The sequence below is a fragment of the Neovison vison genome, chromosome 14, assembly GCF_020171115.1.
Source record: "Neovison vison isolate M4711 chromosome 14, ASM_NN_V1, whole genome shotgun sequence".
Lineage (NCBI taxonomy): Eukaryota > Metazoa > Chordata > Mammalia > Carnivora > Mustelidae > Neogale > Neogale vison.
In genome coordinates, this window is record NC_058104.1 from 39,582,911 (window position 1) to 39,604,886 (window position 21,976).

Genomic DNA, 21,976 nt, shown 5'->3' on the forward strand with positions numbered 1-21,976 from the left:
GGGCTGGACTCTGACCACAGCGGAACTGGGTGCTGATGAATAATGGAGTCACAAGGGACCTGGCTTGGGAATACAGATGAGCCGTTCCTTTGGCTACTAAACCCAAGTGTTCCTGGCCTTGTCCATCTTTGTTCACAATGAGATACGTAAAAAGAGAAGAGGGAAGCTCTGCTTCTATTTGCCCTGGAACTCTCATCTCAGGCTGGTTGCTCCCCTGCCTTGTTTACTATGTGGCTGTTCTGTCATCTCGGAACTGGGCTTCACTGGCATTGGGTTGCTCTGTCCCTAGTCCAGGTTCATTGCTTGGGAGCCATTGTAGGGAGGGAGCAGATGCCTCCAGAACCCTGGCTGAGACAGGGGCAAGGGACTCAGGAGTAGTGTGGCAAAGACCGCAGTAAACCAAGAACCCTGGAGTTTCACTCTGCATGTGACCTTGAACGAGTTGTTTGCCTTGCCCAGTCTCAGAGTCCTCAGATGCAAAAGGATAGAAAAGCTAAGATCTCCTCCAGTTCTAAAATGTGAGGAGTCCCTTCTGGCTGGGTGGAGGGTGGCTAAGGCCTGAGCGCTAGGGCTGTCCCAGGGAGGCCCAAGGAGGAGTGGAGGACATACTGAGAGCCTTTGTCTCCAAAACTAGGAACTGCCCGTCAGCCCAGAGTCCTACCGTGGTGTGGCCAAGACACCTCTCGGTTTGGCGCAAAACAAGACAGCCCTGAGAGCCGCTTCCGGACTGGGCTGTCCTTTCCCGGCTACACGGTTCCCTCCTCGGGCAGTTACAAGGGCAAAATGAATTGATGGACAAGACTTTGTAAACCAGAGAACGTGATACAAGCAAACATCTGAAATAAAGCCTGCTTTCCCTTCTCTCCAACCGCGAGTTCACATAGGCGCTGTCGCCCAGAATCCCTGGGTCCAGAGAACATGAATGCTGTCCACCAGTTTGCAAACTCAAATGACTACAGGAGCCCAACGGGTCAGGAAAACAAGGGGAAAATGGCCAGTGGAGAGGGCAATGTACCAGGGACAAGGACAAGCGGGGACGAGGGCCAGCTGACGCTGGCTGCAAGCCGGGAAGGGCTAGTGGGCAAGGCCAAGCAGCTACCCGGTACCTCCTGCCAACTGTGCTTTTGTGGGAGCTCGGGTCAAGTTGCCAAATCCTTGGCTTTTTCCAAAGAGGCCAGAAACCTGAATTTTTGTGTGAAATATCCTTTTAAGTCTTAACCATGATCTGTAACATTTTAAAATGTTGGTTGGACCGAAAAGAGTTTGTGAAAAGTTGCTACAAGCCAGATTCATGGCCGTCAGTTTTTAACTCCGGCAGTAAGACAACGGATACAGCAAAGTTCCCTTCTCCCCAATCCTCTTAATGTGTCTAAGTGGGAAACCGGCTTTTTCTTCCCCACAGTGGAGGTCTTCAGTATGTGCTTAGCTCAGCCCTCACGAACAGAGGGGTGTCTAGGGTCTGGGACCACAGGGAGCAAGGTGGCAGCTGATCAAGCTTGTGAAGGCCTAAGAGAAAAGGGTCCTCATTCCCCAGGTCCACCTTTTGCCTGGAATTCTGGGACCTCCTTAGAGCTGCCACAGAAGTTCAGGCCCCTGAGCCCAACCTGGGCCTCAGGCAATGTCTAGATCATCACCCTTTGCCTGGACATCTTTGAGACCATCACCCACACTCCTGGAATATTTCTGGGTAGTGCTGGAAGCTCACAGGTGGGTCCAGGTCCTCTTGGCTGGAGGCCAGAGGCACAGGCAACACACTGGCACCCTGGCCCCTGTGCCGCCCGGCGCCAGGCCTGTGGACCCACTGGTGCTTGGCCATGGCTGACTTCTGGCCGAAGCACCTGCCGCACTGGGGACAGGGGTAGGGGCGTTCACCGCTGTGGGTACGCCGATGGGCTGCCATTTCGGAGCTCTGCCGGAAACAGCGCCCACAGTCTGGGCACGGGTAGGGCTTCTCGCCTGTGTGCGTGCGAATGTGGCGCCGAAGGTCTGACGCATGTGCAAAGGCGCGGCCACAGTCTGGGCAGGGGAAGGGAGTCTCGCCACTGTGGACCCGCTGGTGCTGGTAGAGGGCAGAGCTCTGGCTAAAGCAGCGGCCGCAGTCGGCGCAGCAGTAGGGCTTCTCGCCCGTGTGGACCCGAAGGTGAGTGGTGAGGGCAGAGCGCTGGGTGAAGGCCCGGCCGCAGTCCGGGCAGCGGTGGGGCCGCTCCCCGCGGTGGATGGCCCGGTGCTTGCTCAGAGAGGAGGCCTGGCTGAAGCCCTTGCCGCAGTCCGGGCAGCGGAAGGGCTTTTCACCCGTGTGCGTATACTGGTGCTCCACCAGCGTAGAGCGCCAGGCAAAACTCTTCCCACACATGTAGCAGCCATGACGCTGGTCGGCTCTTGGGACAGGGGGGTGGGCACAGAGTCCGGGGCGACCCCGGCGAGGTGCCTTGGACAGCTGCTCCACGCTATAAGGGAGCCCGGCAGAAGAACTTTGCATTAGAGCCTTCAGTCCAGGAGGCCGGGCTTCCACAGAAAGGCTCTTCTCCAGGGCCTCAGTCCCTTCTCCTTGCCTTTTCTCTTCTTTGTTTCTGGAACCTGCTGGGAGGTAAGGGGAGAGCTCAGACCCTGGCTTATCCTGGTCCTTAAGGCCAAACCTCAAATGGTGACAGAAAAGCCTTCTAGACACAGCCACCTTCTGGACCCACTGCGGCCTCTGGGACTCGGCTGGGGACAGGCAGGGAAGCTGGAGTGACACCTTTTCCTGGGCTGCAGAGGACAGAAAAGACCCGGAGACGAAGGAAGGGAGGGAGGGAGGGAGGGAGGGAGGAAGGAAGGAAGGAAGGAAGGAAGAAAGGAAGGGAGGGGCACCATATATTCTGCCTCAGAGCTGGGGAAATGGGAGCAGAGGGGACATTTCCACTGGATCGCGGAGGATGAGTGGAGGTCTCAGGACACTCTGGGCAGCAGGAACAGTGGAGGAGAGGCAGGAAGGTGGCCGGCACTGACAAGTTCAAGGGAGGGGTTACAGTGCCAGGACAAACGAGAGGAAGTAAACAGTGGAACCCAAGAGAAAGGAGGCGCCCACAAAACTACAACAGAAAGAAAGGCTACTGAAACACAGGAGGTGGCGGAGTAGCTGGAGGGCAGGGAAGCTGCAGGAGGGGACGCCCCACAGAGCTTCCACAAGAAGAGAGGGGCGCAGATGCGCTGGAGAGGCAGGTGCTAGGTCCTGCGCGCTAGCAGAGGCGGGGGCCACACTCCCAGCCCCTTTCTGGGCTGAACCCTGCAGGGAGGCAGGGGCCGGCAAGGAAACCTCAGCGGGGAAAGCAATTCAGGGAAGAAAAGGAGGAGCAGGGAGGGTGTTGGCCGAGGGCAGCTGGACGGCTCTGGCCCAGAGGCGGTCCCCGGAAACGCAGTCCCCAACACGTCACCTGCGCCCGCTGCTGGCGGACACGCTCCCGCCTCCGGATCCCGGGCAGCCGGGCCCCACAGGTCGGCCTCTTCCTCCACCCAGGAGATGAGAGCTGGCTTGGCGCCTCGGAACCCTGGAGGAGGAGAACGCAAACCCCACGCTGCCGGGAGGACGCCCCCCGCGCCCCCGGATCCCGGGCCCTCGGGCCTCCCACGGCCGGCGCCCGCCGGGGAGGCGGGGCGGGGGGGGAGCTGGGGAGAGCGGGGGGCGGGGCCCGGGCAGGGGGCGGGGCCTCACCGAGCGCGCCCAGGTGGCCGTAGGTCTCCCGCATCACGTCCCGGTACAGGGCCCTCTGCGCGGGCCGCAGACAGCCCCACTCGTCCGGAGAGAAGTACACGGCCACGTCCGCGAAGCTCACGGCGCCGACCGGTTCCCACGCGGGGAGCGGGGTCCGCAGCGGCGACATGGCCGGGGCCGGGCCGGGATCCGTGGGGCCAGCCGGGCCGAAGCCGCAGCCCCCGACCCCTCGAGGGCCCACCGGGACGGACCGGGAGCCGCGGGCGGAGGGGCCCAGAGCGTCGGCCAGGAATGGCGGCCACGCGCCGCGCGGACGTGGCTGCGACGCAGCCGAGCCCCGATGACGCCTCCCCGGGGTCCCCGGCGGCTTTGTCCTCCCGCCCTCAGCCAAAATGGCCGCGACGGCTACCGGGGCGGGCGCGCGGCCTTGGGCCCCCCTTGCCCCGCGAGGGCCCGCACCGCCCGGCGCGCTGGGAGGTGCGGCCTCAGCCCCGCCGCGGCTCGGAGGCGGGACGAGCGCGGCGGGCGGTGCGGGCCGACCCCGCCCCTCTGCCCTTGGAATTTCACGCGACCTGTGGTCGCAGGGAGGTTCCTAAGTGGGTCTCCGGCTCTGGGCCTGTCCTGGGCGACAGCGTGGAGAGGAGAAAACCGGAGTGGGTCACAGAGAACCTTCTCTGCGGGAAGCTTCTTCGAGCCTGAGGTTCTGGGAGTTTCTGTCTCAGGAGATCGTGGGGCGGCTGGGGGCGGGGTAGGGTCTGTAACAAGAAAGACCCGCTTTCTGCAGGCTTCCTTCCTCCCCACGTGCCCTGCAGGAGGCTCGCAAACATTTGTTTACTTCTGGCTCGGGCCTCGCTCCTAAGCTCTGATCACAGAGCCGCCCCCCACCCCACCCCGGCCCCTCGCACCAGGCAGGGCTCCCGCTGAGCTCATCATCTCTTTTCTTCTCCGCCTGCTCCTCCTGGGGTCCTTATGAACAAATGCCATCAACGCTCCCTATCCTTTCTACCTCCAACCTCCCTCTCTCACTCCACATTTGTGATGGCGTTCTCTGTGTCCCCACATGCCTTCGTAAATACTCTACCTTTTTTCTTAAATTTTTTTTTCTGTATTTGACAGAGATCACAAGTAGGCAGAGAAGCAGGCGGGGGCGGAGGGGGAAGCAGACTCCCTGCTGAACAGGGAACCCATTGGGCTCCATCCCAGGACCCTGAGATCATGACCTGAGCGGAAGGCAGAGGCTTAACCCACTGAGCCACCCAGGTGCCCCATAAATACTCTACCTTAAGAAGACTTGATAATTTTCCTTTGGCTGCTTAAATCACTGCATTTCACATACCTCTTGGAAATGCACCTCCCCTCACCAGGTCTGGGGTCTAGTCTGGAGCTTCTCTCTGCTTGCCTTCTTCCAGAGGTCTTCCTGAGGCTCCTGCCTAACGCATTGTATCTGGTGGATGCTTCTCCCCACACTAGAGGAGCTGGGCAAGTAGAGGTGATCAAAGCAGAAAGGGGAAAAGGAAAAGACAAAAAGCCTGGGAAAAGGTAAGGATGCAGATTAGCCCAGGGACTTGACTGAGCCCTAGTTATCCCTAGCCTCAGGTCCCTGAAGGACACAAGGAGAAAAACAAAACAAAACCACAAAATTTCAGTAAGAGTAATGGCATTTTATCATGTCAGTGCCCACCCTTCACGGTGATGCCTCTCACACACAGGCCTGGAAGAGGTCTGGTTGGTGCTGGAAACTCACAGGTGGGTCCGGACACTCCTGAGAAAGAGCCCAGGGCAGAGTTCACACCTGTGTCAGCCCTTGAGGTCCACGGCACCAGGCTGGCACTGGAGTCTACTGGTGGTCCTCTGCCTGAGGCACCTTCCACGCTGTGGACAGGAATAAGACAGCTCGCCTGTGTGAGTCAGCAGGTAGCATGAGAGGTACTAGCTGTGGCAGCAACAGGTGCCACACTAGGCACGGACAAAGGCTTGTCTCCAGAATGCACTGAGTCAGGTGAAAGGTCATGGCAGAGTGTGCCTGCTCTAGGGCAGGTGCTGTGTTGAGTACAAGTCACTGAGGCTGGGTCTAGAGTTGGGGCTTGGGAAAGGTCTGTCCACCTGGGATGCTTTGACCCCAGGCTCAGACACTAAGCTAGTGTCCCCAGAGGCTCACGACAACTCCCCAGTAGACTCCTGCTGGTTTCTTCCAAATACATCACTTTTTCTGAGTGGCCTTTCGAAACACAGCATATTCAAAATTTAATTTTGGTCCAGGTCAGTCAAACTCAACTAATTCAGGTGACACAATCAACTTTCACAAGTGCAGATGGGTGCTTAGCCCCTGGAAGCACCCACCTAGATTGTGTTGACCAATTGAGGGGGTCACAGGAAGTCAGGGACATTCCCACTTCAGGACCAACCCAAAGAGATACCCTCAACCAGAGGAACAGCTGTTACAAGGAACAGCCACTTAGAGACAGAAAGGTGAACTGCTTCCAACCTAAACTTGAATTCATACACTGCTGCTGACCTAGAGATTGGATAATTTGTGCAGTGTGACCTGACCTTGGGAATCCTGGATGCCTCAGTCAATTAGTGAAAAAGAGAAGGTCAAGATTCTAGTCTCCAGTGGGTATCATAAATTCAAACCAGCAGAACACAGTAAGGGACATACAGATGGTCTTTCTTTTTCTTTTGTTCTTCTCTCTCTCTCTCTTTTAAAGATTTTACTTATTTGACAGACAGAGATCACAAGTGGGCAGAGATGCAGGCAGAGAGAGAGGAAGGGAAGCGGGCTCCCTGCTGAGCAGAGAGATGGGGGGCTTGATCCCAGGACCCTGAGATCATGAATGAGCCGAAGGCAGAGGTTTTAGCCCACTGAACCACCCAGGTGCCCCTCTCTCTTTCTTTCTTAAAATTTTGTTTATGTGTGTGAGAGAGAGAGAGCATGAGCGGAGGGTGAGGGGAAAAGCAGATGGAGAGGGAGAACCAGACTCCCCCCCCCATCTCTGAGCAGGGAGCCCAATGCAGAGCTCAATCCCAGGACCTGGAGATCATGACCCAAACCAAAGGGAGACGCTTAAGTAGCTGAGCCACCCAGGCACCCCTAGATGGTATTTCTTGTTCAATAAAACATCTTCCCTTCCAGCTGGACCTGGAGCATAACCCCCCGTTCTCATCTTTCTTACTCTCGGACATCCACCTGGGGATCCTGAGCATCTACACTCCACAGCTGGGCCTCTGCTCTGCCAGGAGATGAGGGCTGGTTTGGGGTCTGGGAATCCTGGAGAAGAACCCTAATCACTCAAGAAACAATTCATTCATGTAATGAAAACATATTGGGCATCGTTTGTGTGGCAGGCTTTGTTCCAGACGTTCTCGGTGCTGGGAGGCATTGGTGAACCAAGATAATGTCCCTGCTCTAAGTTTACACTAACGGAGAGATGCCGCCTAAGAGCTATGGGGACAAAGCTAGACAAGGAGCCGCAGTTGAGACTTCCTGCTTGGGGCAGAAGGGCTCCAAGACCACATTTGAAAAGGGCACTGAAAGATGTTAGCTTGTGCTCCTTAAGCCAGACGTGTGTCCAAAGCCCCCCAAAGATTCCTTGCAGCTAGAGCCAACGGAATCATTAGGCTGTAGGGAGAGACTGGGTTTGAACTGGAGGTTAGCAAGCCACGCACGGGCCTTCACACTGCGGCACGCAGGTCCTGAACTTTCTGCAGACGTCCCGGGGAAGCACGAGGAGCCGGCCAGAGCCGCTCACTCGTGGATTTCAGCTGGGCCGATCTGGCGGGGGTCACGGGAAACGAAGTCCTCCAAGAGTCGGAGTGGGGCCCAGCCCGGCACTCAGACCTCCGCATCCCATCCGACCCTCTCCCTTTTCAGAGACCCGGCATGGCCGGACCTGAGCGAGCGCACCCAGGGGGCTGTCGGTCGGCCGCAGCACGTCTAGGCACGCAGGCCTCCGCGCGGGCCGGAGACACCCCCCTTCCTCGGGAAGGAAATCCGCGGCCACCTCCGCGAAGTTCACGGCCCTGGGTATTCTCCCCGTCCTCCGTCCCGCCCGGCCTCCGCGGGCACCTCAGCGCGCAGAAGGGGGCGAGGCCAGGGACCCTCACGCCCCTCCCCAACGGCTGCCCCGCGCCGCGCGGGGGACGCCCGGGATCCGGCCTCCAGCGAGCGGGGCGACCGGAAGTAACCGCGGATGTGGCCGCTCTAGGACAGCTAGAAGCGGTCGGTTCCGCGAACTCGGTGGTCCCACGACAGACAAAATGAAGGCGCCGTCAGAAAAGATGGTGGCATTCCAGGGCTTTTTCAGTTTTAGAGAAGCATTTAGCCGAGTCACTGGGGGCCTGGCATTGATGACCCGGTTAATTACGTTCTCGAGCTGTCCTTCCTGCTCCGCAGGCCGCCTCGGGAGCGCCACTTGCCCACAGTTAAGATGGCCGCGGCCGCTTCGGCGTCTCTGCTCGGGCGCTCCGGGGGAAGAGGGGAGGCGGCTCCGGAGTGTAACGGCCGCCGGCGGCTGGAGGTCCGAGAGAGGGGAAAGGGGCCGGGATTCAGGGGGGCCCTCGACCTGGCGACTCTCTCCCAGTCCCCTTCAGAAAGCCCATTCAGTGACCTGGTCTTAGGGGAAAACTTAGTTTGGCAGCTAGTTCATTTCTCAACTTGTCTTCGTTTACAAGGTCCGTCGTAAGATCTGCGGCGTCTCCCCCCACCCTCTTCTAACGTCATCACTTTCTGGAACAGCCTATTTCCACACACGTGCTCTTCGCCGCGGACACTGGGCCGCAGGCTCGGAAGGCCTTGCAGTCGGGCTGTTTGACCGAAGAGGAAGCGGGGGTCTGCGGGCGACCGAGGCGGGGCAGCGCGTTAGTGCGCGAGCAGCTTCCGACGCCTCCGCGTGAGCCGCTCCGCCACCGCGCGCCGCCTCCTCCAGGCCTGCTCCAGGGAAGCGGCCGCAGACGTGGTGCCGAACTCCGTTCCCCGGGGAAGGGACGGCTGTGTGGGAAGCCGAGGCGTGACGGGGTCTCCCGGCTCCTCTGTGGCCGCGCCCCGGAAGGTGCCCCGCGAGCTCCCTAGCAAGAGCCGGGTGGGCGAGGCTGCGATGGGTCCGTGCTAGGGCCGCGACGTCGGTCGCGTGAGGTGACCGCACTTGGTCACCGAGCAGAGCCCGGCTGCCCCAGGGCTCGGCCTGTTCGCGCACTGAGCCCTCGCCAGCCCTCGGCCATAACCGGCCTTCTGGGTCAGGACACCGGAGCACAGAGGGGTGACCCTGCCCCAGGCCACCCAGCTAGCAAGTCAGGAAGCCCGGGTTCAAACCCAGACAGTCTAACTCCGGAACCCCACGCCGTAATGCCGCGAAGAATTCAAGGCAGAGGCTCAGCAACCACAGAGCGAGGTAGGGGTGGAGCCGCCCAGACGCAGGTGCCACGTGGAGCAGCGCGTGGCCAGCACCCTGCGAGGCCAGGAGGGGCCTGGGCGCCTCTGCAATTCCGTGCTGTTACGTAAATGTCAAGAGAAAAAAAAACCTTAAATGATGGGCTGTGGTAAGTATTGAACGTAAAAGGGCTGTATTTAAGGGTGGCCTCATGGCAAAAAAAAAAAAAAAAAAAAGTCGTTCAGGTGTTGAGGAGGTTTGTGAAATTGCCCCGGGGGGACGGTGGCGACAGGTTTCTCAGAAGGTCCCCTGCGGCGGCTCTGGCCGGGGCTCCTCTCGCTCAGACCCTTGCTGGGACCCCTGGGTCGCCGGGCTGGTCTCTGGGCCGCCTGCTTTTGGCCTTTCCCATCCGTCAACACCGCAGCCTGGCTTAGTGAAGAGAGCAGGAGCGTCCCCTGAGAATCTGGGGACTTCTACCGTGTGATCTTCAGTAAGGTCCTTCCCGTCTCTGGGCCTCCGCCTTCTCAGAGCGGTTCTGTGCAACAGGATTTCCATGAAAGTCTGTGGGAAGAACCGAGCCTTCTTCCCCGTGTCCCCCCCGAGCTTCAACCTTTGAACCCGGCAGCTCCCCGAAGCTCCCTTCCTGTTCCACAGTGCTGCGGGCCTCCCTGTCATCCCCTCCCAACCCCGGCTCACCCCAGGAACGGCCCCTCCATCCTCCTCCTCACTCAGCCAAAAATCTTATCATCATTCCTGGCTTACCCGATGCTCTCAGCCCCCACGTCCAGCCCACAGAAAGGTCCTGTCCCCTCCGCTCCTGGTGTCTCCCTCCGACCTGCTGCGACTCGCCAGCTCCATTCTGCTTGCCCCACTGCAGTCCATTCTCCGAGCAGCCAGCGTGGGTTTGCAAGCCACATTACCTGTGAGGTCCCTAGAATAGTCAGACTCGGAGGGAGAGAAAATGGAACGGTGGTGGTGGGGAGGAGTGGGGAGGAGAGGGGGCGCAGTGTTTAACGGGTTCAGGTTTCAGCGGGGGAGATGGAGACGGTCTAGAGAGGGCTGCTGGTGATGGGCGCACACACGTATTGTACTTAACGCCACTAAACTCTACACTTAAAAATATTTGAGGGGCGCCTGGGTGGCTAAGTCACTGAGCATCATTACTCACGTGCTGGCTTATCACTTGTTTTACCCCACCCTTCTCGAACGTAAGCTCCCCAGCAGTTCATTGTGTTCTCCACGCTGTATCTCGGCACACAGAATAGTGCCTGGTACACAGCAGTTGCTTAGAATGTATTTGTTAAACGGATAAACAAAAGAAAAGAAAAGAAAGCACTCACTGGGCCGAATGCTGACCTGGCTGCTCCGTGCCCCATACACTGTGCCAGGTTCCGCGCCCCCTCCCCGGGGTGCCAGGTTCCGCGCCCCTCCCCGGGGTGCCTCTTCTCTCGCCTCAGCCCTCTCCAGTACTGGCCATCCCTTGTCCTCCACACTGTCCCACTCCTGACTGATGGCCCCTCGCCAGGCCCTCGGGATCCCTTGCTCCAGCTCTTCATACTCGACCCCCCTGGAATGTACTTGTTCACAGCTCTGATCGCCAGTCACTAAGTCATGCAGATTCTGTGGCAGAAGCCTCTCCTGAGTATCTCCCCAGCCCCCAGGTCAGCAAACAAAGGCAACTGCAAGAAAAATCTTGCTTTTCAGCCTGGTCCCGGCTCCTGCTCACCTCTAGCTGGTAGCAGATGCCCAACAGATCTCAAGTCTAGTCTCCTGCGTGGGTCACATCTTCCAACAGAGCTGGTCAAATACCCCTGCTCCTGTTAGAGACCTGTCTAAGGCTCCTCAGTGCCTACCTGGCAAACCTCAAGCCCTCCTGCAGGGATCTGTGGCCTTCCCAGATTGCTGTGTGTGTCTTCTAGGACCCTTTACCTAGTTGTCACTCAGGTGGAACTGCTGACCATTCCCTAGACAGGACCAACCTGGTTGAAATCTTCCCCATCCTTCAAGGCCAGTTTTGAACCTCCTCCTCCAGAGAACCTCCCGGGTCTCCTCTTTGCCTTCCTCCCATACTGTTTTGGAATAACAGTAACCAGTGTTTACTGAACACTAACATGCGAGGCCTTCTTCTGTATTATCTCGTTTAATCCGTACATCACTCTTAGGAGGTAGGTGCTGTTATTATGCAGGTTTCACAGACGAAGAAACTAAGGCACAGAGAGGTGGGGCAAGCACCGACTCCGCACTGTGCTCATGGTCATCCTTTCTATGAAACAAGGCTCCCTGTGCCTGAATATCTACCCCCACAACAATTCCTACTCCGCTATTCCCTCTGTTTCTACTAGACTTCCTAGTCATGATATGGGAAGCACAACCATCTCCTCTCTAAGCCACATTTCCTGGTGGATCAGCAGCTAGGATGGGTTAGGTGGTCCCTCTGGACCTCTTCCAACCTCGTCTCGATCACCATGGAACATGGGACCCAAGTCCGAGTGTCAAAGGAGCCCAGCACGAAACCCACAGGAGCGTCACATCATGTTTGCTGAGTGAATGAATGAATGAATGAATGGGACCAGCCTGCCCCACTCTGAACTGTTACCACCTAACTGTCTCCCCCACAGCAGCCACACAATCTACGGCCCCTGAATGTTGACAGCACTTTCTAAGTGCAAGGTCACTGGCCGTGGTGGGACTCTCCATGTCCTGCTAAGACTCCCCCGGGAAGGCAGGGCTAGGCCCCTGCCCAGACCCCAGTTTCCACCTCACCCTCACCGGAGCCGCTGCTGTTTCCCGCTGAGATGTAACTGCCATGGAAAGTGGTAGATAACTAGGCACCGTGTCAGCTTTGTCCAGCTTTGCTGCTTTATAGTCGTGACCCTTTGAGAAAATCACTTTGTCCCTCAGAGCCTCAGTTTACTCATCTGCAAAATATGGCTTTGATGTCCACGCCCTGTCTCCTTAGCAGGCTTCTTTACATTTTCTGAAGCATAAAATGTCAACGACAGTTCACTCTTTCAACAAATGTTTATTGCACATTTACTGTGTCCTACATATTATCTTGTTAAAGTTTCAGCCTTCACAGTAACCCGTTGAGGTAGCTATTTTTAATCTTTATTTTACAGATGAGGGAGCTGAGGCTCAGGGACAGCATGTGACTTGCCGGCTGTGCCTGGGGACAAGCTGCGGAGACTAGATCTGGGCTTCGGTACTCTTTTCCACCCGCGCCACTTCCCAGGCTCACTGCTGCCGGGCCTTGACCACCCCTGGGTCCTGGGGCCCCCTCCCCAGGCCTTAGTCCCCTCAGCCTTTGCCTCTGATGTAGAGCAGCAGCAAGGGGGGAGTGTCTGAGACAAGGTAAAACCTCGGTGAGATTCACACTGTGAGAAAGGTCCGGCATCTCACTCTATGTTTTGTTTTGTTTTTTAGAAATACTGGGGCAAGTAGGGGCAAGTTTCATCTATTTGTAGCTTTACAGGCACTTTTCTTTTTACAAGTTTTGAAACTTGAGGGATCCTTGAGGGAAGCCCAAGGGATGAACTTCGGTTCCCAAATCCCTGCCACGGGAGCCCCGCTCAGGGCTCAGGCAGTCCAAGTTCAGGCTCAGCTCCAGCCTGCGCGAGGGGCTCACCCGCACTCCTCAAAGATGTCTGGGTAGTGTCGGAACAGCACAGGTGGGTCCCGGTCACCCCTCACCGGAGCCCGAGGCACAGCCCGGATGCCAGGCCTCCGGCCCCGCCGCCCCCCAGAGCAGGAGCGGTGGATCCACTGGTGCGCCTCCACAGCGAACTTCCTCTTAAAGCGCATGCCGCACTCGGGGCAGGGGAAGGGCCGCTCGCCGGAGTGCATGCGCCGGTGGCTGACCAGCAGGGACGGGTAGGTGAAGCGGCGGCCGCAGTCCGCACACACGTGCCGCCGCTGGCTGTCCTGAGCGTCTGCGCGGGGCGCTGGGGCTGAGGCCTGCGCGCCGGTGTTCTGGTTCCAGGCGGCACTGGTGGCCGGCTCTGCTCTGCCCGAAGCTTTTCTGTCGGTCCAGTCAGGGCTGTGCTTAACCAGCTCTTTCGAAGGCTCCTTGCCGGGGGTCTTTCTGGGTCCCTTGGCTCCCGGCCCTTCCTCCTGTGCTGCTTTCTTCTTGTTTGGGGTGTCTCCTGGGAAATGGAAAGTAAGAGACATTTTATCTTATTTCTTAAAGATTTTACTTATTTATTGGACAGAGAGAGAGCACAAGTGAGGGGAGCGGCAGGCTCCCCGCTGAGCAGAGAGACTGATATGGGACTCGATCCCACGACCCTGGGATCATGACCTGAGCCAAGGGCAGCTCAGCTGACTGAGCCACCCAGGCGCCCCAAGATACATTTCATTCATTTATTTTTTAAGATTTTATTTATTTATGACAGAGAGAGAGCGAGAGAGGGAACACAAGCATGGGGGAGCTGGAGAGGGAGAAGGAGGCTCCTGTGAGCCTGATACACGGTGGATCCCAGGGGACTGGGATCATGACTTGAGCCAAAGGCAGACGCTTCACGACTGAGCCACCCAGGTGCCCCCCACCCCCAAGATACATTTTAAAACACATTTGCTTACATCCTCTCAGGTTATAGGGTTCTTATAGTTAGGGAAGCAGCAGAAAAGTCCTCCGCAGCGACTGACACACAAGCTTTGAAGGATGATAAACAAATTTCACATCTCCTAAGCGTGACTTATCCGGGCCTTGCCTCTCATGTTTCAAATGGGAACCAATAGTTTCTTTACTTCACAGGGTTGTTGGGAGGGTTAAATCAGGAGAAGCATGTTAGGCATTTAGTAAATGCTCAATAAAACAATAGCTATTACTATTGTGTTTGCTCGATTTTTTATAGGATAAAACTTCTACAGATGAGGAAACATCTTTGCTCAAGGTCACTCTGCTACGGGACGGTGAGGGAGAGGAGCCAGGTTGTTGCTTACGGGGCGTCTTCCCTTGTACCGCCTCATGGACCACTTTGCCTTGCTTGAGGAATGTGAAAGGCAGACCTGAAGCCCCTTGCATTCCTGGGTTTTAATTGTTCCTGAAAGGGGAGAACGAGTGGTGTTTTCTTCAAGAGCGCCCTAGAAACCGGAGTCTGGGACTCGGGGTCCTGATTCGGCCATTCTGGTCCTAAAATGAGGAACGTCCCAAGTTCTGAAACCCTGTACCAGGTCTGCCTTCTTTCTCCTTTAGTATCCAACATGGGGCGGGGGGGGGGGGTCGTCTTGAATTCCTTTAGGGCTGCTGGAAGTGGGGGTCTGAAGGAAAACTTCGTGGGACAGGAAGCGCTGGAGCGCCAAGTGGGGGAGACTTGGGACGATCCCTCACCTCTCAGAGCTCCTCCCAGGCTCTCCCCCTCCTCAGGATCCTGGGCGGCGGGGCTCCAAGCCTCACTCTCCTGTTCCATCCAAGAGATGAGGGCTGGTTTGGGGCCTGGGAATCCTGGGAGAGAACAGGGGTCACAGTGGGGCTTGAGAGGCTGTCCTGGGCCGATGGCATCCCCCTGCCAGGGTAAGGACACCTCCTCAGAACTCGGGCTCAACGCGGACAGGGTCTGCAGTGCTCCCGCCTGAAGGAAGCGGCCGCTGGGTGGAAGCGCTCCCTAACCTGAAGCCCTGGGAGTGGAGGTGGCTGGTGCCGTTGGCGGGATAGTGTGGGATTGTGTGCGATGAGGGCGCACAGTCCTCTCGGTCCTCATGTCGTCTCCCCTGTGAACCCCAGTGAAGGAGGAGGGGGGCTCTGACCCGGGGCCTCACCGAGCGCGCCCAGGTGGCCGTAGGTCTCCCGCATCACGTCCCGGTACAGGGCCCTCTGCGCGGGCCGCAGACAGCCCCACTCCTCCGGGGAGAAGTACACGGCCACGTCCGCGAAGCTCACGGCCCCGGGCTTCTTGTAACCAGGCCCGGTCTCCCCCGGTCTCAGCGCCAGAAGCGGGGCTGGGGGCGGCGCCATGGGGCCTGCCGGCCCCGCGCAGTGGCCGTCCTGTCCCCGAGGCCACCGCCTCCCCGCGCGCGGCCTCAGCTTTCGTCGTCCGCAGGAAGGGCTCCGGAGGTCGGGGCCCCGCCCAGCCTCGGCGTCCGAACGCAGTCGAGGGCACCGAGGTAGCTGGTAGCTAGGGATTCGGGGGTTGGGATGGGGACAGACAAAATCCCTCGGTGTTTATTCACTGCATGGCACCTTGGATTTAGCTGGGTTTGGGGACCCGGAAGGTGTCTTCCGAAAATATGGCGACATCCTGGCTTCAGTTGTCAATGGATGCTCTTAAGGGCGCCATTCCTTGATCATACCAAACATGGCGCCTGCCTGGCTTCTCTAGCCTCAGCGGCCGCTTGCCCTCAACTACAATGGCCGCTGCAGGTGGGGGTTTTAGGTGAGGCGGAGACGGAACACAGAGGAGTGGCCTGGGGGGCGGGACGTTCCTGCCTTCAAGAAAGATGGACGAGCCGCGGCTTCCAGTACGGCTCTTCGCGGGCGCGGCCCGGCGGCCGGTGATTGGCCCGCAGAGCAGGAAGAGGCGGCCCCGCCCCGCCCCCGGGTTTCTGACTGTGGAAAGCGCAGCTTGGTCACCTGGCTCTGGGATCCGCGGAGACCCTCGTCGTCTGTGGAGCTCAGCGTTGTGCCGTCGACGGTCTCTCTCTCTGCCTCCCGACGGCAGGGTCTGGACTCGGGCCCCTCCCCCTGCGAGAGCCGCACAGACCCTCCCCAGGCCCTGGGGACGGCGGAGGTAGAGACCAGGTACACGTTTACCGTTGGGACCGCCGCTGCGGGGCGCGCCCGACTCCTTGCGCCCGCGGGACGGCTCGGTCCCTGGACTGGAGCTTATGGGGGGGGACTTTGGTTTATGCGGTTCGAATCGGAGTGGGGAAATTATCCATTTTATTAATTAAATTATTTATTTTATTAATATATTATATATATTTATTAATATAAATAATAAATTAATTGGTTAATTAAAATTATCCGTATATTAATTTTCTCAGCAGGGAGCCTGCTTCCTCTCCTCTCTCTCTCTCTGTGACCCCCTCTCTGCTGAGCAGAGAGCCCGATGCGGGGCTTGATCCCAGGACCCTGAAATCATGACCTGAGCTGAAGGCAGCGGCTTAACCCACGGAGCCACCCAGGCACCCTCCCCTCTGCTTCTTTAAGTTGTTCTAAATTACTGGGGATAGCATCAGATCTTAAATACCATTTTTTTCCCCTGGGAAACCTTCTTTGACCCCTCGGTCTTCTCTCTCCAGACTTGCCTGAGCCTCATCTGTCATCCCGGGTCTGACTTCCCTACTGTCCAGGATTGCAGCCTCTGCTTCCTAGATTCAGTAGGTTCCTTTTTTTTTAGTGGAGATGGATCATCTTAATGGCTTGTGGCATTGGACTATAGATACCGGATAGCTTTGTCCTACTGGGAATATTCCTGCAATCAGGCTCCTGCCATGCCAGGAGCATGGGGCTAGTCGTTGGGTTAATGAACAAAACCTAGGTCCCTGTTGACAGCAGTCCACTGTCTGGTCTCGGAAACTCCTTGCTTGGCTCTCCTACCTGCCGCAGCGCATGCTCTCTCTCCTTGGTGTTCACAAATGTTCTTCATGGCTGACTAAGTTAGTACCTTCTCCATCTTCCGATTTTCTTGCCCCACCCTTGTGATTTTTCACCCGGAATACTTACGGCTTTTGGGATGACTTCTAATGACTTCACCTTGACAACTACTTGCTTATTTTATAACTTTTTAAACTTGAGTCCTGATGAGGTCTCACTGCACTCATTGTGGTGAATAGTGTAGAAGTGGAATAAAGAAAAAAATATCGTCAGGGGCACCTGGGTGGCCCAGTGGGTTAAGCCTCTGCCTTTGGCTCAGGTCATGATCCCAGGGTCCTGGGATCAAGCCCCCCAGGAGCCCCACATCGGGCTCCCTGCTCAGTGGGAAGACTGCTTCTCCCTCTCCCGCTCCCCCTGCTTGTGCTCCCTCTCTCGCTCTCTGTCAAATAAATTTAAAAAAAAAAAATCTTAAAAAAAAGAAAAGAAAAGAAAAATTGATCTTCAGGTAGGAGTCTCTTTCTAAACAGAGAATCAACTTTACCTAAAAAGAAACCACAAAGGATTTCACCTGGACCAAAAATTGCCTTTGTTTACTCAGGTACTATGTTACAAGTCTCTTCCTTTTTGTACCAGGGATGGAGAAAACTGAAGGAGATGGAACCAAACAATTAACCCGGGGGTTAACTAAAGAGATTGAAACAAACTTTTAGGACTAAAACTGCCCCATCCTAAGTGGCTGATGTCTTGTTGTTTTTCCTGCCAAACATAAAAATACAAAGACGATCTTGCTTTCAAATCGTTTTATTGCCCACCAAATTGTATATGTTTGTCCCAGAATCTTAATCTAACTCAGTAAGAAGTTATAAAACAGACAAAGATAATTACAGTTCACAAATTTTACTAGTCTGTAACAAGCTGCATTTGAATTTTTTTTTTTAAGATTTTATTTACTCGAGAGAGATAGTACGAGCAGAGGCAGGGGCACAGGGAGGGGGAGAATCTCAAGCCGCCTCCACACTGAGCGCAGAGTCTCACATGGGGCTCAGTGTCACAACGCTGAGACTGTAACCCAAGCTGAAACCAAGGGTTCAAGGCTCAATCAACTGAGCCACCCAGGCGCCCCAGTGCATTTGAATTTTTTTTAAAGATTTTATTTATTTATTTGACAGAGATCACAGGTAGGGAGAGAGGAAGGGAAGCAGGCTCCCTGCTGAGCAGAGAGCCCGATGCAGGGCTCGATCCCAGGACCCCAGGATCATGACCTGAGCCGAAGGCAGAGGCTTAACCCACCGAGCCACCCAGGCGCCCAGTACATTTGAATTTTAAGGGAGAGCTGCTGTTTCTTGCATAAATCTCAGCCTGCTGTTGAAGTGTTCAGGAGTGAAGAATAATGATGCCTGCAACTTACCGTGAAATAAAAATAAGAGATAAATGAGCAGACGGGACGGACTGAGCGGTCGGCACGTGATAAAGCAAATGTAGCAACTTAGAGACTCGCGATTCCGTAGAGACGTCGTGGGGGCTCTCGGCCACTCGTTCTTCGTGGGAGGTGCCTTCAGGTTTTCTCTCAGACAACCTGTGGAGTAGCCAAGCGAGACAGTGAAGGCTTAGAAAGGTTGAATGACAGGCTTACAGTCCCACAGCGAGTGGGAACTGAGCCAAACCCAGAATCCAGATCTACTAGTTCAGGAGAGGCTATGTGGTTCAGTAAAATAACACCCAGTTCCCATTCCTAATCATCTTTGGAACCCAGAGGTTCCAAGAGCAGTCCTTTGTTCAGAGATACTCGTGTCCCCCAGGACCGCTCCTGGCTCACGGCTCTGCTTGGTCCCACCGAAGTCCTTATTCCTTCCATAGTCTGATCAAAAGTGCGGCTAGCAGGTCCGAGTGGGTCAGAAAGACCCTCTTCACTACTGACACATACAAGCGTACACTACAAACTAGACTGGAGATACTTGGCCTTGATTTCAAGCCTAATGGCAGGTAATTTACTCTCTTAAACAAAAATGCCAGCATTATGTTTCCAGCTGCTGTGGCCCAAGAACACATCTTCATTCAGAAGGTGTAAAATCCCGACAACATGCAAGTATCTGAAGAGAAAAACACTGCAGTCACTGATTCATAGAAGTTGGAGGGGGGAAAAAAACCTTTAAGCTAAGCTTGACACTTCTGTGCGCTCTGTGCGATGTGCGCGAAGGGCAGGACAGTTCCCCGCCCGAAGCCGTTGTTCTCCCTGGGGTCACCTTCAGGACTTTAAGACCAAGAGTGCCAACAGTGGCTTGACGCTGTGTTTCCTTGCCAGATGTCTCATCGACCCTGGCTAGAAGAATCCTTGGGTGAGCTTCCCCTACTGAGGATAGGCCCAAGGTGTCCCTTCTGTTCCAGGGGATACTCAGAATGTATATGGGCTCCTTGAATGGGTTCTTGCACCGAGGGGCCCCATCTCTGAGGAACAGGAGAGACACAGACCAGAAAGCAGGATCCTCTGAGGGAGAGAACAGTCCAGGGAGAAAAGCCAGGTAGGTGAATGATTTCCTGCGAAGAAACTCCAAGTGGGACTTGGAAGGGGGAGCGAGAGCCTCAGAAAATGGGTTCAGCCTTCAGGTGACCTTTCAGATTCCCCCCTCCTCCCGAAGGACCAGCTCTGTGCTCCCTTAACTCAGAGCTTTGTTTGCCTTAAGTGCTTACTTCCTTTCCATCCATTCCTTATCCCCCAAATACATCAACTTTGCCTTTTCCCTTCCAAAGAAAACAGGTCATCTCTGGCGAGCTCCATCACCCACATTCTTGAAATATATCTGGAAAGCACCGGAAATGAACTGGGGGATCCTGGCCTCCCAAAACAAGCACTGGCTCCGAGAGCCCTACTGCAGGCCGCTGCCACCTCGGCCTCTTGCCAGAGCGATGGATCCACTGGTGGGCTTCCAAGGCATACTTGCGCTTAAAGCCCTTCCCACACTGTGGACAGGGGAAGGGCCGGTTGTCCGAGTGAATGCGCTGGTGACTGAGGAGGAGAGAGGAGTAGGGGAACCGGCGGCCACAGTCTGGACAGGGGTAGGGCTTCTCGCCTGTGTGGGTGCGCCTGTGGATGGCCAGCAGGGAGCTGTAGGCGAAACGGAGGCTGCAGCTCGGACAGCTGTAGGGCTTCTCGCCTGTGTGTGTGCGCTGGTGGATGGCTAGCAGGTAGGGGTAAGTGAAGCGACTTTCGCAGTTTGGGCATGGGTAGGGCTTCTCCCCGGTGTGAGCCCGTCTGTGGATGGCCAGGGAACCCCTCTGGCGGAAACGTCGCCCACAATCAGGGCAGGAGTAGGGCTTTTCCCCTGTGTGGATGAGCTGATGCTGGAGCAGGTCCTCGCGCTGGGAGAAACGGGCCGGCACTGGTCACAGGGGAAGGGCCGCTCCCCGGAGTGGACCCGCCTGTGGGTGGCCAGGAGGGAGGGGTAGCTGAAGTTGCGGCCACAGTCTGAGCAGGAGAAAGGTGATCTGCGGGTTGTCGTGTTCTTGAACCAAGGCCTGACCGGGCTCTGCCCAGAGTTCCAGCAGAGCTCTGAGCAGGTGGTTCCGTGACCGCACCCGGGGGCCTGCTGGATGTGACCACTCCTCGAGACACTTCCTCACGCTCCATCTCTTTTTGCTTTGGACTCTTCATCAGTTCTTTCTCTTCACGCTCATCCCTGGATCCTGAGACGGGGAAAGATAAAAGTTGAAACCCAGTAGCACATTCCATACAGTGGCCTGCCTGGGAGGCAGCATGAATGTGTGAGCATATGGCAGTGTTCGAGACTGGGGCCTCATCGGGCCCAGAAGGCCATCCCGGAGTAAATGCAAAATTCATCATCTGACTGGTGTTAACACGGAAGCTTTGAAAATGGGAGCTCAAGGGAGGCGTCCACAGTACTGAACCTCTCCCTCCTCTGTCAGGCAGTGAGCGAGGTGACGACCCAGCCTTCATAGAGCTTACTGTCCGGAGCCTGTTCATGATCCCTTCCCAAAATAGCCATTAAATGATCTTCCTCGGTGCCTTCAGGGCCATCGCCAAAATGTCTACACTTGCGGTATCCTCCAGGTTCCAGGGGAAGACCTGGGAACAAGCAGGTATTATGACAGCTGCGGAGAAAACAGCTTTCTTTTTCTTTTTTTTTTTCTTTCTTTTTTTTTTTTTTTAAAGATTTTATTTATTTATTTGACAGACAGAGATCACAAGTAGGCAGAGAGGCAGCAGAGAGAGAGGAAGGGAAGCAGGCTCCCCGCCTAGCAGAGAGCCCGATGCAGGACTCGATCCCAGGACCCTGAGATCATGACCTGAGCCGAAGGCAGTGGCTTAACCCACTGAGCCACCCAGGTGCCCCCGAAAACAGCTTTCTTGATGTTAAAATCTCCGACGAGCGGGTGACCGCACCCTACCCAACAGGAGCGTCTGTCCTTCCGCTTCTCTCTCCGCTTGGCCGCCCTGGCAGCTCGGGCGCTATTTTGCACTGAACTGGGGTTTCCCTGTAGAACTAAGAGGTGCTGTAAACCCCAATTTAGCGGCTCTACGAGCCATTCTGCAGCGAGACTGGCACTTTCTGGGGCTAAGACGGGGCTCTGGAGGGGCGGCGTGTGCTGTGGCTCCGAGTTCACAGGGGCTTCTCGAAGGTCCCACACTGGGTTTGAGGGGAAGGACCTGTTCCCTTCCCCCTGACCCGGAGGACGGCTGCTGCGGTCTCGCGCTCCGGATCCTGGGCCTCCGGGCTCCACGCCGCCACCTCTCCTGACACCCGAGAAATAAAAGCGGGTTCGGGGCCGGAAAATCCTGCGGAGACGTTGGGTTCGGCTGAGGGCCCGAGAGGGGAGGATGAGGGCGCTCAGCTCCCACACTAACAGCCCACTTGTCTCTGGGGACATTAGTCCCCCTTCCCGTGCATTACTGGTCCCGGCTGGGCCGCCGGGCCTCCCCGAGCGCGCCGCGGTGGCCGCAGGTCTCCCGCATCACGTCCCGGTGCAGGGCCCTCTGCGCGGGCCGCAGACAGCCCCACTCGTCCGGGGAGAAGGACACCGCCACGTCCGCGAAGCTCACGGCTCCAGGGCTGCTTTCTCCGGTCAGCCCGCTCCGGGCCTCCCCAGGTACATCCGCCAGGAGCGGGGTCAGGGGCGGCGCCATAGGAAAGCCCTTTAGTTTGACGCCAAGAGAGGCTTCCCTCTCTTCCCTTGACGGAAAAAATTCCCTCAGGACCAAAGCACTGCCCTTGACCAACATGGCGTCTCTCTGGCCTCAACCTCCCTTTCCTTTCCGGTCGCCTCTTACGTACCGAGGGGAAACCCAGAAAAGAGATTGGTTCCGCAGCGCAGGGAATCATAGATGGCGTGCGTTGATTGGATAGTGCCTAGCGGGCCGGTGAAGAAGGA

At 56.7% G+C, this 21,976-nt stretch overlaps 4 protein-coding genes across 6 annotated transcripts; all 4 read right to left on the reverse strand.

The window, feature by feature from the left end:
- Nucleotides 1-802: 802 nt before the first annotated feature.
- LOC122895635 (zinc finger protein 764-like) lies at nucleotides 803-3,884 on the reverse strand. The gene is made up of 3 exons (XM_044233171.1): nucleotides 3,692-3,884; nucleotides 3,414-3,527; nucleotides 803-2,577 (listed from the first exon to the last, which is right to left on the reverse strand). The coding sequence occupies exons 1-3, from the start codon at nucleotides 3,858-3,860 to the stop codon at nucleotides 1,661-1,663; spliced, it is 1,200 nt and encodes a 399-aa protein (XP_044089106.1). The 5' UTR covers nucleotides 3,861-3,884; the 3' UTR covers nucleotides 803-1,660.
- An 8,180-nt stretch (nucleotides 3,885-12,064) lies between these two features.
- LOC122895636 (zinc finger protein 688-like) lies at nucleotides 12,065-15,376 on the reverse strand. 3 transcript variants are annotated; one of them, XM_044233172.1, is made up of 3 exons: nucleotides 14,815-15,376; nucleotides 14,387-14,500; nucleotides 12,065-13,199 (listed from the first exon to the last, which is right to left on the reverse strand). In XM_044233172.1, exons 1-3 carry the CDS (start codon nucleotides 15,008-15,010, stop codon nucleotides 12,679-12,681), a joined length of 831 nt encoding a protein of 276 aa, XP_044089107.1. In that variant the 5' UTR covers nucleotides 15,011-15,376; the 3' UTR covers nucleotides 12,065-12,678. The 3 variants fall into 3 exon arrangements, with proteins under 3 accessions (XP_044089107.1, XP_044089108.1, XP_044089109.1); XM_044233173.1 differs by lacking the exon at nucleotides 14,815-15,376 and adding an exon at nucleotides 14,666-14,800; XM_044233174.1 differs by lacking the exon at nucleotides 14,387-14,500.
- Nucleotides 15,377-18,737: 3,361 nt separating this feature from the next.
- On the reverse strand, nucleotides 18,738-20,205 carry LOC122895638 (zinc finger protein 785-like; the record flags this gene model as incomplete). Its single annotated transcript, XM_044233175.1, is given in 2 exon segments — nucleotides 18,738-19,965; nucleotides 19,968-20,205. Coding segments are annotated over 2 exon segments (837 nt in total), but the record flags the coding sequence as incomplete, so codon positions are not given.
- A 716-nt stretch (nucleotides 20,206-20,921) lies between these two features.
- LOC122895499 (zinc finger protein 688-like) lies at nucleotides 20,922-21,827 on the reverse strand. The gene has a single exon (XM_044232924.1). It carries the CDS (start codon nucleotides 21,825-21,827, stop codon nucleotides 21,495-21,497), a length of 333 nt encoding a protein of 110 aa, XP_044088859.1. The 3' UTR covers nucleotides 20,922-21,494.
- Between the last annotated feature and the right edge of the window lie 149 nt (nucleotides 21,828-21,976).

Excerpts from the sequence above, each read along its gene's own strand:
- LOC122895635 (XM_044233171.1), bottom strand. The coding sequence starts at position 3,860 with ATGTCGCCGCTGCGGACCCCGCTCCCCGCGTGGGAACCGGTCGGCGCC. Across the intron at positions 3,528-3,691 it reads CGGCCACCTGGGCGCGCTCG|GGTTCCGAGGCGCCAAGCCA; the intron begins GTGAGGCCCCGC and ends CTCCTCCTCCAG. Across the intron at positions 2,578-3,413 it reads TCCGCCAGCAGCGGGCGCAG|GTTCCAGAAACAAAGAAGAG; the intron begins GTGACGTGTTGG and ends ACCTCCCAGCAG.
- LOC122895499 (XM_044232924.1), bottom strand. The coding sequence starts at position 21,827 with ATGTTGGTCAAGGGCAGTGCTTTGGTCCTGAGGGAATTTTTTCCGTCA.
- LOC122895636 (XM_044233172.1), bottom strand. The coding sequence starts at position 15,010 with ATGGCGCCGCCCCCAGCCCCGCTTCTGGCGCTGAGACCGGGGGAGACC. Across the intron at positions 14,501-14,814 it reads CGGCCACCTGGGCGCGCTCG|GATTCCCAGGCCCCAAACCA; the intron begins GTGAGGCCCCGG and ends GTTCTCTCCCAG. Across the intron at positions 13,200-14,386 it reads CCTGGGAGGAGCTCTGAGAG|GAGACACCCCAAACAAGAAG; the intron begins GTGAGGGATCGT and ends TCCATTTCCCAG.